Raw genomic sequence first — 13,507 nt, 5'->3', positions numbered from 1 at the left:
GAGTCCAGTCCCCGGCCCTCACCTGCCTCAGCACTTGCCCTCTGCCCTCAGCTCTTCCTCAAGGAGCACCTGCACCAGCTGCTGGAGAGCATGCGGGAGCACGTCCTGAACCTGGCAGCCCTCACCCTGCAGCGCTTCCTCCGTGGCTTCTTCATCCAGCGGCGTTTCTGCTCCCTGCGCCACAAGATCATCATGCTGCAGAGCCGAGCCCGAGGCTACCTGGCCAGGTGCAGCTCACACCGGGCAGGACGCTCTGGAGCCCTGCAGCTAGTCTTGGGAGAGGCTGGGCCTGGACTTAGGTAGTGAGCTCCCTGCTCCTGGAGGTATGCAAGCGGAGAGTAGGAGACTTTGCCGGAAGGATGAGCAGATTCTGCGTTTCTGCTTTTGGATGTCCTTTCATGCCACCCTCTGGCCCTGGTGACAAGTGGGTGGGAATCCATCCAAACAAGAAGGATCCTACCCCGCATCTCAGGGACCCTGGCATTCCGACCTAATGGGAAGTGGGTGGTCCACGTGGCTTGATCAGGCTCTGCTGCTGACCTGAGCCCAGTTCTTGCCCCCCACTGAGCTCATTTTCTTAGCACCCGAGTCCCAGAGTAAAGTGTGGCACCATGGCCAAGCTGGCACAGAGACCTGCTCGCTGACCACACCCCGAACCCCTAAGCTCCCGCCCAGACGCTCCTCTCCTCCCCCTCAGACAGCGGTATAAGCAGATGAGGAAACGGCTGGTGAAGTTCCGGGCCCTGGTGAATACCCACGTGAGCCAGCGGCGCCTCCTCAAGGTGCAGCCCCCCACCCCCCGCCCTTCTCCACAAGGTGCAGCCCCCTCTGCCCTTCTCCTCAAGGTGCAGCGCCCCCCTTGGCCCTTCTCCCACCTCCTCAAGGTGCAGCCCCCCCTTGCCCGTCTCCCAGGAGCCAGGCTTGTGCTGTCTGGGCCCAGGGAGCGGTGGGGAGGAGGAGGCGCTTAGCTCCCAGGAGGAGACTGGGTTCGAGTCCCCACTCTGCCCCTCTCTGGCTGTGCCCTCAGCCGCCCTAGCCTTACCGCCCGCGTCCCTTCTGGGTGTGGAAAGGGTCCATGAGTACTGTGGGTGGAGGATTTGGCCTGCTGCTGGGTCCTCAGTGGGGTCTGCAGTGCTGGGAGAGGTTGGAATTTAGTTTAGGTTTGCTCTTGGCCCATTGCCCTGTAAACGCACACCAGGAAGACCAGCACCGTCCCCAAAGCGCCCAGGGCTGCGCGGCCACGGGCATCTGCCCCTGCATCTCTCCTCCCTTTGCCTTCACCTGTCTTGCTCGGTCCTGCTCCTGTTTCCTCCGTTTCTCTGGCCACACCTCTGCTCCCTCCGTCTGGGAGGTGGGGCGGTCACTTCCAGAGATCAGGCTGACACCTTGTCTCCCACACCGGGGTCCTCTGGGCTGGCGTGGCCTGGCCCCCCTCACCCGCTCACGGCCCACCCCCCGGCTCATGGCCCGCCTGGCCTCTGCCCACCATTCCCTGCCTTGACCACCTGCTCTCCTGCAGCTGAGGGCAGAGCGGAGGCTCCGGGTGGAGGAGGTGCGGCTACGGGAGCAGGAGGTGGGTGCGGGGTCTGGGTGGCAGCAGGGGACAGGCAGGGAGGACTGCAGGCGGGGGTGTGGCAGGCCGGTCCCTCACCACGGCTGTCCTCTAGGAGCTGAGCAAACGGGAGGTGGTAGCTGTGGGACACCTGGAGGTGCCCGCAGAGCTGGCGGGGCTCTTGCGAGCAGCGGCAGGTACGTCGGTGCTGAACGGTGTGGCGGGAGAGGGCACAGGTGGGCAGGGGAGCCGGCACCTCGTGCCCTCTTCTCTCCACAGGCCTCAGGCCGGCCCAGGCGCCCCGGGTGGCCCCCGTACGGACTCCCCGACTCCAGGCTGAGCCCCGTGTCACACTGCCCCTGGACATCAATAACTACCCCATGGCCAAGTTTGTCCGGTGCCACTTCAAGGTAAGTAGCCCTGGCCAATGGGCACGGAGCAGTTAGAATGTACACTGCCCTGAACCTGGGGCAGGTTCCTATCTGCCCTGTGGAGTCAGGTGTGAGCCCTTCAGCTGCTGGATCATGAGGAGTCTGGGGCCCCATGGGGGCCTGGAGAGCAGTGGGAGCCTCAGGGGCCCAGAAAGTGGCTGTTTGCCACCCAGTCTGGAGAAATGGCAGACAGGTCACGATCAGCGGGGCCCCCAGTTCATCATCCCGACATTGATTTTCCGTCCTCCAGGACGGGCCTGGACGGGGGCTCCGACTGTCTCTCTGCCGACTTGCTGAGGGCTGGTGTTGGCCCCTCTCCAAGCCTCAGTTTCCCCATCTATACACTGGGGACACAGGCTCTCGCCTCCCAGGCTCTTGTGCCCCCACCTGGCATAGAGCAGTGCATCCAGAGGTGCCCATCAGTCCTGGCTCTGTCCCCATGTCTGCTCTGTGCCCCCAGGAACCTGCCTTCGGGATGCTGACTGTGCCCCTGAGGACGCCCCTCACTGGGCTGGCCTTAGAGCACCATGCAGAAGCCGTGAGCATGTTCAAGCTGGTACGGGTCTGTTCGGATCGCCTGTGGCTTTGGAGCCCTGCGCCCGAGGCCAGGCCAGGAGGCTCCTCTCCCACCCTCCTGAGCCATCCACGAGGCCAGGGCTCCTCCCCTCCTCCTGAGCCATCCACGAGCCAGGGCTCCTCCCACCCTCCTGAGCCATCCACGAGCCAGGGCTCCTCCTCCCCTCCCAGCCAGGGCTCCTCCTGCCCTCCCGAGCCATCCACGAGCCAGGGCTCCTCCCGCCCTCCCGAGCCATCCACGAGCCAGGGCTCCTCCCGCCCTCCTGAGCCATCCACTAGCCAGGGCTCCTCCTCCCCTCCTGAGCCATCCACAAGCCAGGGCTCCTCCCACCCTCCTGAGCCATCCACTAGCCAGGGCTCCTCCTCCCCTCCTGAGCCATCCACTAGCCAGGGCTCCTCCCACCCTCCTGAGCCATCCACTAGCCAGGGCTCCTCCCCCCCTCCTGAGCCATCCACGAGCCAGGGCTCCTCCCGCCCTCCTGAGCCATCCACGAGCCAGGGCTCCTCCTCCCCTCCTGAGCCATCCACGAGCCAGGGCTCCTCCCACCCTCCTGAGCCATCCACGAGCCAGGGCTCCTCCTCCCCTCCTGAGCCATCCACGAGCCAGGGCTCCTCCCGCCCTCCTGAGCCATCCACGAGCCAGGGCTCCTCCCGCCCTCCTGAGCCATCCACGAGCCAGGGCTCCTCCCGCCCTCCTGAGCCATCCACGAGCCAGGGCTCCTCCCCTCCTGAGCCATCCACTAGCCAAGGCCTCTTCTTTGGAGAAGAGGTTTCTGTTGGGGGTTCTGGTCTCCTCTCTGGTTGAGATCTCGGGGACTGAGGGCTTTTCTTCTCCCAGACATCTTCCCAGCAGCGCCTCTCTGTGTTCCCAGGGACACAGAATAGCTTTAGCTTTTTTCCTTAGGACTTCCTAGACTGGAAGAGGGGTGGGCACATCTGGCTGGTGACCACCAGCATGGCCTGAGGGAGGCCAAGGCTGGGAAGTCCAGATGGGGGCCTCCGGGCAGGGGCAGAGAGAGTTTCCCGAGGGGAGGGGCATTTGAGCTGGAGTAGGAGGAGGAGTCAACCTCCAGCCAGGGCAGGGAAGAACGCATGGAGAGAAGACAGATCTGACTGGTTAGAACAGAGTCCGGAGAGCAAAAGCAGGAGGGGTTGAGGCCATAATTGACACACCCGGAGCTCGGGTTTCATTCCAAGGGCCTATGGAGCCAAGGACTGTGCTTCCATGGGAGGGATGTGGTGGGATATGTGGCCCCTCGGGGGTCTCAGTGGAGCAGGAGGTGAGGTGCCTGTTGGCAGCTAGTGGTGCTGGGTGGAGATGGGGCTACATGGGAGCTATAGAAGGTTCCTGAGTAGGAGAGAAAGTCAACATGTATATTGGATCTTGGCTTTTTCCCATGGCTGGAGCGAACTGCCTGGTCATTTGGTGCAGGATATAACTATTATATTGTGACGTGGGGGACTTTTATATGGGCAGGGAGACCCATGGGAAGGACATCAGAGGGATGTGTGCTGAGGGTGGGAACTGCTTCCCGAGAGGCCCAGGAGAGTCTGTCTGTGGCCCAGATCCTGCGTTTCATGGGTGATCCCCACCTGCACGGTGCCCAGGAGAACGTCTTCGGGAACTACATTGTGCAGAAAGGACTGGCAGTACCCGAGCTCCGAGATGAGATCCTGGCACAGCTGGCCAACCAGGTGTGGCGCAACCCCAGTGCCCACAATGCCGAGCGGGGCTGGCTCCTGCTGGCTGCCTGCCTCGGCGGCTTCGCACCTTCCTCGCGCCTCAGCAAGTACCTGCTCAAGTGAGTGGGCCCGGGGGGAGGGGTGCTGGGGGGAGCTGTGCCGTCCCAGGTCAGGCCGCGACCTGGGCAGGGTGCTCCCATCTCCGCTGGGCCTCTGTGGGGTTGGATAAAGGACTTTCAGAACTTAGTGGGTGGCAAAGCTTGGGGTGAGGGATTAGAAATGGAGGCACTGACCTCCCATCATCGGGGTACAGTGAGGTGGCTAGAAGTATAGATGGATGGTCTGTGTTCAGGTCCCAGCTCAACCATATCAGAGCTGTGTGACCTTGGGCAAGTTACGTAACTCTGCTGAGCCTCAGTTTCCTCCGTATTAAATGGGGATAATAAGAGTACCTACTTCAGCCCAGCTGGTGTGGCTCAGTGGTTGAGCATTGACCCTGCACCAAGAGGTCGCCGGTTTGATTCCCGGTTGGGACACATGCCCAGGTTGTGGGCCCAATCCCCAGTGGGGGGCATGCAGGAGGCAGCCAATCGATGTTCTCTCTCTCTCTCCTTCTCCCTTCCTCTGTCTAAAAGCAATAAAGAAAAAGAAAAAAGAGCTAGCCTGGGGACTTTCCAGCCTCACCCTAAAGCTCTGGACTAGCCTGGGCGTCCCTTAAACTGCCTCAGCATCTCCCCTGTCCTGGGCGAGTCTCAGCCCCTTCTTCATCCCGGCCCTCCCTCCTCTCAGGTTTGTGTCTGATTACGGGCAGAACGGCTTCCAGGCCGTGTGTCAGCACCGCCTCATGCAGGCCATGAGCCGGGCCCAGCAGCAGGGCTCTGGGGCTGCCCGCACCTTCCCTCCCACCCAGCTCGAGTGGGTGGCAGCCCAGGAGAAGGCCAGCATGGCTCTGGACGTGGGCTGCTTCAACGGTGAGCTGTGGGTGGGCCTTGAAAGTGGGGGAGGAGCCAGGGGAGAAGCTGTGGGTGGGCCTGGAATGCAGGGGAGGAGCTGGGGAGGAGCTGTGGGTGGGCCTGGAATGTGGGGGAGGAGCTGGGGAGGAGCTGTGGGTGGGCCTGGAATGTGGGGGAGGAGCTGGGGAGGAAGCTCTGTGGGTGGGCCTGGAATGTGGGGGAGGGCGCTGGCGAGGAGCTGGGGTGGGCCCTGGAATGTAGGGGAGGAAGCTGGGGAGGAGCTGTGGGTGGGCCTGGAATGTAGGGGAGGGAGCTGGGGTAGGAGCTGTGGGTGGGCCTGGAATGTATGGGGAGAGCGCTGAGGAGGAGCTTGTGGGTTGGGCCTGAGAATGTAGGGAGGAGAGGAGCCTTGGGAGGAGCTGTGGGTGGGGCACTGGAATGTAGGGGAGGAGCTGGGGAGGAGCTGTGGGTGGGCCTGGAATGTAGGGAGGAGCTGGGAGGAGCTGTGGGTGGGCCTGGAATGTAGGGGAGGAGCTGGGAGGAGCTGTGGGTGGGCCTGGAATGTAGGGGAGGAGCTGGGGAGGAGCTGTGGGTGGGCCTGGAATGTAGGGGAGGAGCTGGGAGGAGCTGTGGGTGGGCCTGGAATGTAGGGGAGGAGCTGGGGAGGAGCTGTAGGTGGGCCTGGAATGTAGGGGAGGAGCTGGGGAGGAGCTGTGGGTGGGCCTGGAATGTAGGGGAGGAGCTGGGAGGAGCTGTGGGTGGGCCTGGAATGTAGGGGAGGAGCTGGGGAGGAGCTGTGGGTGGGCCTGGAATGCAGGGGAGGAGCTGGGGAGGAGCTGTGGGTGGGCCTGGAATGCAGGGGAGGAGCTGGGGAGGAGCTGTGGGTGGGCCTGGAATGTAGGGGAGGAGCTGGGAGGAGCTGTGGGTGGGCCTGGAATGTAGGGGAGGAGCTGGGGAGGAGCTGTTGGTGGGCCTGGAATGCAGGGGAGGAGCTGGGGAGGAGCTGTGGGTGGGCCTGGAATGTAGGGGAGGAGCTGGGAGGAGCTGTGGGTGGGCCTGGAATATAGGGGAGGAGCTGGGAGGAGCTGTGGGTGGGCCTGGAATGTAGGGGAGGAGCTGGGGAGGAGCTGTGGGTGGGCCTGGAATGTAGGGGAGGAGCTGGGGAGGAGCTGTGGGTGGGCCTGGAATGTAGGGGAGGAGCTGGGGAGGAGCTGTAGGTGGGCCTGGAATGAGGGGGAGGAGCCAGGGTGGGCCTGGAATGCGGGGGAGGAGCCAGGGGAGGAGCCAGGGGAGGAGCCTGTGGCAGGACAGATGCAGACTCAGGATCCTGGGCCAGAATGAGAGAGGCCTGAGGGCAGGAAGGAGGGGGAGGCAGAGAGCTGGAGGACTTCCGGTCCCCAGGCTGAGCTGAGCACTGGCTCTTGCCCCAGGTGACCAGTTCTCCTGCCCGGTCCACTCCTGGAGCACAGGTGAAGAGGTGGCTGGAGACATCCTGAGGCACAGGTGGGCCCTGGAATGCCCTACCCAGCACACCCCTCTTGTGCCCCTGGGAAGGAGGGATGGGGGAGGGGCCAGATTCCCCTAAGGGCCCCATGGCATCCACTCTGGCGCATAGCCCAGAGTCTCCCCAGGTGGTACCTCTGGGCTTCGTCCCTCATTTGTGTATCTCCGTATGCTGTCGCTAGGGGGCTGGTGGACGGCTGGCGGGGCTGGACGGTGGCTGTGAAGAATGGGGCCCAGTGGGCAGAGCTTGCAGGCCACGACTATGTGCTGGATCTAGTGTCCGACCTGGAGCTGCTCAGGGACTTCCCGCGGCAGAAGTCCTACTTCATCGTGGGTGCAGAAGGACCCACAGCCGGCAGGGCGGGCCCGAGAGCGTAGGTGGCTGCCTGGGCCCCTCTGGCTGCTGAGAGAAGCTAAGCTTCAGGGTTCTCAAGGAGGAGGGCTTGCCAAAGGTCCTGCCTTTAAACAGAGTCATTCAGTTCCAGAGTACTGCACAGAGGAGATTGGGGCAGAGGGCCTGGGAGGGCCGTGGGCCTCTCTGGGGGTCAGATGCTCACATCCCCCTTCCCCACAGCGTGTTTGGGAACAGCTGGGACTCGGACGAGGATGCACCTACCAGGCCCCAACCCCAGGGGCAGGTGCCCAAAGTGGCTGACTCCAATGGGTACTGCAGCCACAATGAGGACAGTACAAATGGGGAGACTGAGGCCCAGAGAAGGAAAGCGACCCACCAAGGTCAACCAGCAGCGGCCACTGTTTCTTGGGGAAGGGAGCCTGGGGGCTGTGGGAGGTGATCAGCAGGAGAGAACCTGACTTGTGTGTGTCCCCCACCTCGCCAGACTTGGACAGCCTCGGACAGCCTGCTGTGTCCCACAAGGGACTGGACTGCTACCTGGACAGCCTCTTCGACCCTGTGCTGTCCTGTGGGGATGCGGTAGGGATGGGGTGTTTGCAGACAGCAGGCACGGCACGTACATGCCAAGACACACACATCCCGTGGCACGTACACGCCAAGACACACATATCCGTGGCACATACACACCACGCCAAGACACACATATCCGCGGCATGTACACACCACGCCAAGACACACACATGCGCGGCACGTACACGCCAAGACACACACATCCGCGGCATGTACACACCACGCCAAGACACACATATCCGCGGCATGTACACACCACGCCAAGACACACACATCCGCGGCACGTACACGCCAAGACACACACATCCGCGGCATGTACACACCACGCCAAGACACACATATCCGCGGCATGTACACACCACGCCAAGACACACACATCCGCGGCACGTACACGCCAAGACACACACATCCGCAGTGTGGACAGCCAGGCCAGGGGGTGGCACATCTCATCTGGGTCCCTGCAGGGACCCGGCAAAGGAGGAGGGTGTCCTCTCAGCTAGAGGTGCTCCTGACTGAGGCCCAAGACCTGCCCTGCCCTAGGGAAGCCAGCCACTCAGTCACCCTTGCACCCCAGTTTTTTCTCTGTGAAAGGGGGTGGCGAGTGGGAGCTTGCAGGTCTGTGGGAGGACAGACAAGAATGCACATGGGCGGAGGTTGGGCACCGCAGACGCTTAGCCAGTGGGAGGCCCTGGGGTGGAGGAGGAGGCTGGTGTCAGGTGCCTGTTGCCTTGGCACCTTGGGAGGACAGCACTGAGGCGGTCACTTGAGCCACCTGCCGCCCCCAGGACCTGGAGAAGCCGACAACCGTTGCCTGCCGCATGAAAGGGGGAGGCCAGCCCGGTGGAGGTGGCAGCAGCACTGAAGACACCCCCAGGAGATCCCCGGAGCCGAAGCCAAGTCAGTCCTGCCCCGGGGTTGGTTCCAGGGTTGGGCAAGGCCGGGGACCCCACGGGTTCTCCGGGCTCATTCCCATGCAGCATGGGCATGGTGGGGGTGGGCTGGTGGTAGGAAACCCCCTTTTCCTCATCTCCTGCGCCTTGGATCTGTGCCCTCTGACCCACTCCCCAAAGTCCCTGGCCTGGATGCCTCCACTCTGGCTCTGCAGCAAGCCTTCATCCACAAGCAGGCCGTGCTGCTGGTAAGTGGGGGGCGGCCCTTGGGGGAGGCGGAGCCTGAGCCTGCCTGGTCAGCACCACCGCCTCTCTGCAGGCCAGGGAGATGACCCTGCAGGCCATGGCACTCCAGCAGCAGCCCCTGAGTCCTGCCCCAAGGCCCACACCCCCAGAGGTGAGCCTGGCCTGCCTGGTGAGCGCTGTGCAGCTCCAGGCCATCCCTGCCTCTCTCGGAGCCAGGACCCCACAGCCCGTCCTGGGCAGGCATGGGGTCCCTGAGAACGAGCTGGCGTGGCCCTGGACGCTGACCTCACACCTTGCTCTCTGCAGAAACCCCTCGCACCAGAGGCACGGCCAAAGTTCTTAGGCACTGGACCCCCGGCCAAGCCAGTGCTACTGCGTTCCAGTCCGAAGCCCTTGACCCCAGCCCCTCCGGCCAAGGCCCCCAGGCCCCCCACCAAGCCTGTGGCTGCCCCCATTCTAGCTCAGGACCGGGCTTCTCCAGAAACCAGTGAGTGTCCTGTCCTAGCTGGGGTGGTGGCAGAGCATTCCAGCACCGACTGGGAGGTGTGGCCTCACTCTGTGCCCGCCCTCAGCCCTGCCTACAGTGCTACCCTGCCCAGAACTGGTCAGGTACTCCACACTGAACTCGGAGCACTTCCCCCAGCCCACACAGCAGATCAAGGACATTGTGCGGCAGTACCAGCTGCCGTGGGGAGGCCAGCCCAAGGCCCTCAGGTCAGATCCGCGCCCCAGCCCCACCCCGCAGATGGACAGCCCCCTCCCCGAGTGCTCAGCAGTGTTTAGGGAGTGGGTCTGTGTACGCGGGCACTCCATGTGATATCCTCAGCAGAGCGGGGCCCAGGCTGCTTTCTAGGCTGTGCTGTGTGACCTCAGGCCAGGCTCTGCTGAGAACCTCTCTGGGCTGTCATTCATAACGATGGGGGTGGAGGAGGAGTGTCCTCACTGTAGGAACTGTGCCTGGAAAGAGGAGCTCAGTGTCCAACCCACCAGGAAGGACTGCGGGAGGGTGTTCGTGAAGCGGCCAGACCCCCACGAGGAAGCCTTGATGATTCTCAAGGGACAGATGAGCCACACGGCAGCAGTGGCGGCAGCACCTGGCACCCAGGTGAGGGGCAGAGTCTGGCTGTGCCCAGAATGCAAGACAAAGTGGGAACCTTTCAGGGAGCCTCAGACACCACCTGCCCCTAGGTGTGGCCCTGTGGCTTCTCCCTCCATGGGGCCCACCGCTGTCCCCTGAGCACTCTCTCTGGGTTGGGGACAGGTGCCCAGGGAGACTGTGGCCCTGGTGAAGCCAGTGACCAGTGCACCGAGGCCGTCCATGGGGCCCACTCCAGGTGAGGAGCCAGCAGAGGAGGGAGGGACCAGAGGGCAGGTGTCCGAGTCTATGAGTGAGTCTGTGTGAGCATGTCAGCGGCACACATGTTCGTGTCCTGAGCCTGTGTGGACTGACTGTGTGCACATGTGTGTGATTATGTCCGCACATAAATAACACTGATTTCAGGCCAGGCCCTCCTTGGCCTTACTAAATCTTCACCAAAACCCTGGACACGGTACCATCTGTACCATGTAGGTACAGATGGGGAAACAGAGGCACAGAGAGGTTAATGACTTGCCCAAGATCACACAGCTCAAAAGTGTCAGGTCAGGGATCTCAATCCAGGCCTCCTGACATCACAGTTGGAGCCCTAACTTCTACATCCTTTGTCTCGCAGTAGCCACAGTGTTCTTAAGAGATATAAATCAGCTCACAGCAAGCCCCTGGCGAGAACACTCCAGCGGCTCCTTGGAGAAACTCCATACCCTCACTGTGGCCTGTGAGATCTGCCCACCTCCCCGGCCTTGTCTCCTCCTACTTTTCCCCTCACACACTCTTTTCCTCAGTGTTCCTGGCAGACATCACGCCGCTCCTGCCCCAGGGCCTTTGTACTTGCTGTTCCCTCTGCCTAGAATGCTCTTCCCAAAAAGATCTTTGCATGCCCAGCTCCTTCTTATCATTTAGGTCCCAAATGTCACCTCCTCAGAGAGGTCTGCCAGGCCACCCAGATGCAAGGATCCTCATAGACCAGCCCCCAGACCCTCTCCTAAATCACCCAGTCTCATTTCTGCCCCGTAGCTCCTGGCACTGAGTCTTGTCGCTTTCTAATTGTCATCTCACCCACACTTGCCAGGAGACTCTGAACTCAGGGTAGGCGCCTTGCCTGTCCTGTTCACGGCAACACCCTCAGCCCAAGCACAGGCCTGCACACACTGGGCACTCTCTCTGTGTGTCGTGGGAAGGGCTGGGCTGTGTGAGTGTTCCTATGTGCGTGTGGTCAGGTTCGTCTGTGCCAAAGGTATGGGACGCCTCTCTACCTTGGCCCCTCCCCTGCATGAGGCTGCCCAGAGCCCCTCCCCAGCCGGCCCTCATGTCTTCCCCACCTGCTGTCCTCCCCAGCGCCGCCGTCCAGGTCACTGGAGCCTGCTGGGGAGCTAGTGCAGACACAGCTACACCGCCTCCTCAACCCCTATTTCTACGCCTACCAGGACCCCCCCTGGCAGATCTTCCTCCGCAAAGAGGTGCCTGAGCCAGGGGAGGGTTGATGGGGGCAGAGGGGCCCTATTAGACAGCCAGGTCCAGTGGAGCCGGGCCAGAGCATCTGCCGCTGGTGCGGAGGGCTGTCCCAGGGGGTGGGGCTGGGGGAGCCCAGGGAGGGGCTCTGGAAGGCCCATGCTGAAGCCCCCCACACACAGGTGTTTTACCCGAAGGACAACTACAACCACCCTGTGCAGCTGGACCTCCTGTTCCGGCAGGTGAGTCCTCTCTTCCCTGCCTTCCTGGCTGTGCTCAGCAGGGTACCGGGCAGTGGTCTAGCTGTCTGCACACTCTGCTTCTGCACTCCGGGAGGTGGGGACCATGGTGCAGTGGGAAGCTGTTCTACGGCCTCCCCTCCCCCCATAGTTAGGGCCAACGAGCCACAATCCTATCTAACCAGACTCATAGTTTGTCCGAGCTAGACAGGGCCCAGAGGTCCAATCCAAGTCCGGCTGTGTAGGCCAGGAGACGAGGTAATGAGGCAGAAGAGTGTCTTTGTAAGTGGGACCTGATTGACCAGAGGGCCCACAGCTGCCTACAGGGAACCCCCACTTGTCCTGGAACAGTCCAGCCTGGGCTCCCAGCTCGGGGAGTCCCTCCGGCCACCCACATTGCGGCTCATTCCCGCAGATTCTGCACGACACCCTCTCCAAGGGCTGCCTGCGCATCTCTGAGGATGAGAGACTGCAGATGAAGGCCTTGTTTGGTACCACAGGGTGGGGGGGAGTGATGAGCCTGGCCCCATCCACCTCCCAAACACCCCCCCGCTGGCCTCCGCCGGCTCTGCCACAGGCCGGGCGGCCTGGGCCATCCGTGTCTCTGGGTACTGGTTCCCAGTCTGGCACTGAGAACACAATGACCCCACACCTTCTTGCCGAGTGTCTGTCGCCCTCCCTGTAGTGGGGCCAGCAGCGGGCAGGGGGATAGGTCCTGACCTGACCTGGTGCCCCTTAGCCCAGAACCAGCTGGACACAAAGCGGCCCCTGGTGACGGAGAGTGTGAAGCGGGCCGTGGTCAGCACCGCACGCGACAGCTGGGAGGTGTACTTCTCTCGCCTTTTCCCGGCCACGGTGCGCGCCTGCCCGCCTCCCTCCACCCCGCCCAGCCCAGGGCTTCAAGGACAAGGCCAGGGAACCACGGTGTGCCCTTTCCCTACCCAGGGCAGCGTGGGCACTGGCGTGCAGATCTTGGCTGTGTCTCACATGGGCATCAAACTCCTGCAGATGGCCAGGGGCGGCCGGGAGGCCAGCGGGCAGCTGCGTGTCCTGCGCTCTTACAGGTGACCGGTGGGCGGGTGAACATGGGGCTAGCCGGATACTGGGGCACAGACTGGCATCGGCACTTCCTCACTGACTTTCCACAGCCAATTACTGAGCAGCTACAGTGTGCCAGGCAGCTCTGCGCCAAGCCCTTCATCCAGCCCGTTCTAGAGCCGGGGAAACGGGCTCAGGGAGGGAGGTGCTGTCTCAGGTCACACAGCTCGGAACCCACCTGCTCCCAGAGCTCACTGTGGTGGGCGACTGTGTGGCCGACTGCTGAGCTCTGATGCAGCCTGGAAGGGACAGGGTATCCAGTGTGAGGCTTCCTGAGTCCCCTGGCCACTCCCTGTCCCCATCCCCTTGTCCTGTGTAGCACAGGACAGGAAGAGAGGCTGCTCACCATTGAGTAAACGCTTCTCGCTTTGAAAGATGAAGAGAATTTGGTCAATGAGGAGACTGGATCAAGAGGCAAATATAGCAGAGTGGGGAGGGACTGACTGCTGGTGCGCACTGTGGTAGGCAATGCGCTGGAGCCACAAGGGATCATTAGGGCCCAGCCGGTGTGGCTCAGTGGTTGAGCTTCAACGCGTGCACCAGGAGGTCGCCGGTTCGATTCCTCGTCAGGGCACGTGCCCAGGTTGTGGACCTGATCCCCAGTAGGGGGCATGCAGGAGGCGGCCAATTGATGTTCTCTCTCATTGATGTTTCTGTCTCTCCCTCTCCCTTTCTCTCTGTCTAAAATCAATAAAGAGAAAAAATTTTTTAATAAAAATAAGGGAGGTGGGGCAGTCCATTGGGTCCCAGGGGGTGTGTCCCGGGACGGGTGTTGGGAGCGGGAAGGGCAGGGGAACAGGAGCGGGATGGGTGGAGTAGAGGGCGCCCCTCTGGCCACTAGCTCCCGCCCTCATGCTGCCGGC

The 13,507-nt window shown here is 62.5% G+C and overlaps 1 protein-coding gene across 1 annotated transcript in view; it reads left to right on the top strand.

Moving 5' to 3' along the window:
- The window catches only part of MYO15A (myosin XVA), a 54,060-nt gene that overhangs the window by 23,583 nt on the left and 16,970 nt on the right, over positions 1 to 13,507 (top strand). The window contains exons 23-46 of the mRNA XM_036278428.1: positions 52 to 227; positions 698 to 782; positions 1,520 to 1,573; positions 1,668 to 1,749; positions 1,832 to 1,962; positions 2,444 to 2,539; positions 4,126 to 4,361; positions 5,032 to 5,213; positions 6,626 to 6,698; positions 6,881 to 7,072; positions 7,273 to 7,433; positions 7,538 to 7,632; positions 8,409 to 8,520; positions 8,694 to 8,761; positions 8,833 to 8,910; positions 9,066 to 9,246; positions 9,344 to 9,473; positions 9,750 to 9,864; positions 10,021 to 10,093; positions 11,194 to 11,315; positions 11,490 to 11,549; positions 11,962 to 12,037; positions 12,286 to 12,401; positions 12,492 to 12,610. Of these exons, the coding sequence (XP_036134321.1) occupies positions 52 to 227; positions 698 to 782; positions 1,520 to 1,573; positions 1,668 to 1,749; positions 1,832 to 1,962; positions 2,444 to 2,539; positions 4,126 to 4,361; positions 5,032 to 5,213; positions 6,626 to 6,698; positions 6,881 to 7,072; positions 7,273 to 7,433; positions 7,538 to 7,632; positions 8,409 to 8,520; positions 8,694 to 8,761; positions 8,833 to 8,910; positions 9,066 to 9,246; positions 9,344 to 9,473; positions 9,750 to 9,864; positions 10,021 to 10,093; positions 11,194 to 11,315; positions 11,490 to 11,549; positions 11,962 to 12,037; positions 12,286 to 12,401; positions 12,492 to 12,610 (2,813 nt within the window). The remainder of the gene's footprint in view (positions 1 to 51; positions 228 to 697; positions 783 to 1,519; positions 1,574 to 1,667; positions 1,750 to 1,831; positions 1,963 to 2,443; positions 2,540 to 4,125; positions 4,362 to 5,031; positions 5,214 to 6,625; positions 6,699 to 6,880; positions 7,073 to 7,272; positions 7,434 to 7,537; positions 7,633 to 8,408; positions 8,521 to 8,693; positions 8,762 to 8,832; positions 8,911 to 9,065; positions 9,247 to 9,343; positions 9,474 to 9,749; positions 9,865 to 10,020; positions 10,094 to 11,193; positions 11,316 to 11,489; positions 11,550 to 11,961; positions 12,038 to 12,285; positions 12,402 to 12,491; positions 12,611 to 13,507) is intronic.

This window comes from Molossus molossus, unplaced genomic scaffold (genome assembly GCF_014108415.1).
Source record: "Molossus molossus isolate mMolMol1 unplaced genomic scaffold, mMolMol1.p scaffold_m16_p_28, whole genome shotgun sequence".
NCBI classification, from domain to species: Eukaryota; Metazoa; Chordata; class Mammalia; order Chiroptera; family Molossidae; genus Molossus; species Molossus molossus.
Note: the sequence above shows the minus strand (reverse complement) of the source record. Positions and strands in the feature narration are given on the sequence as shown.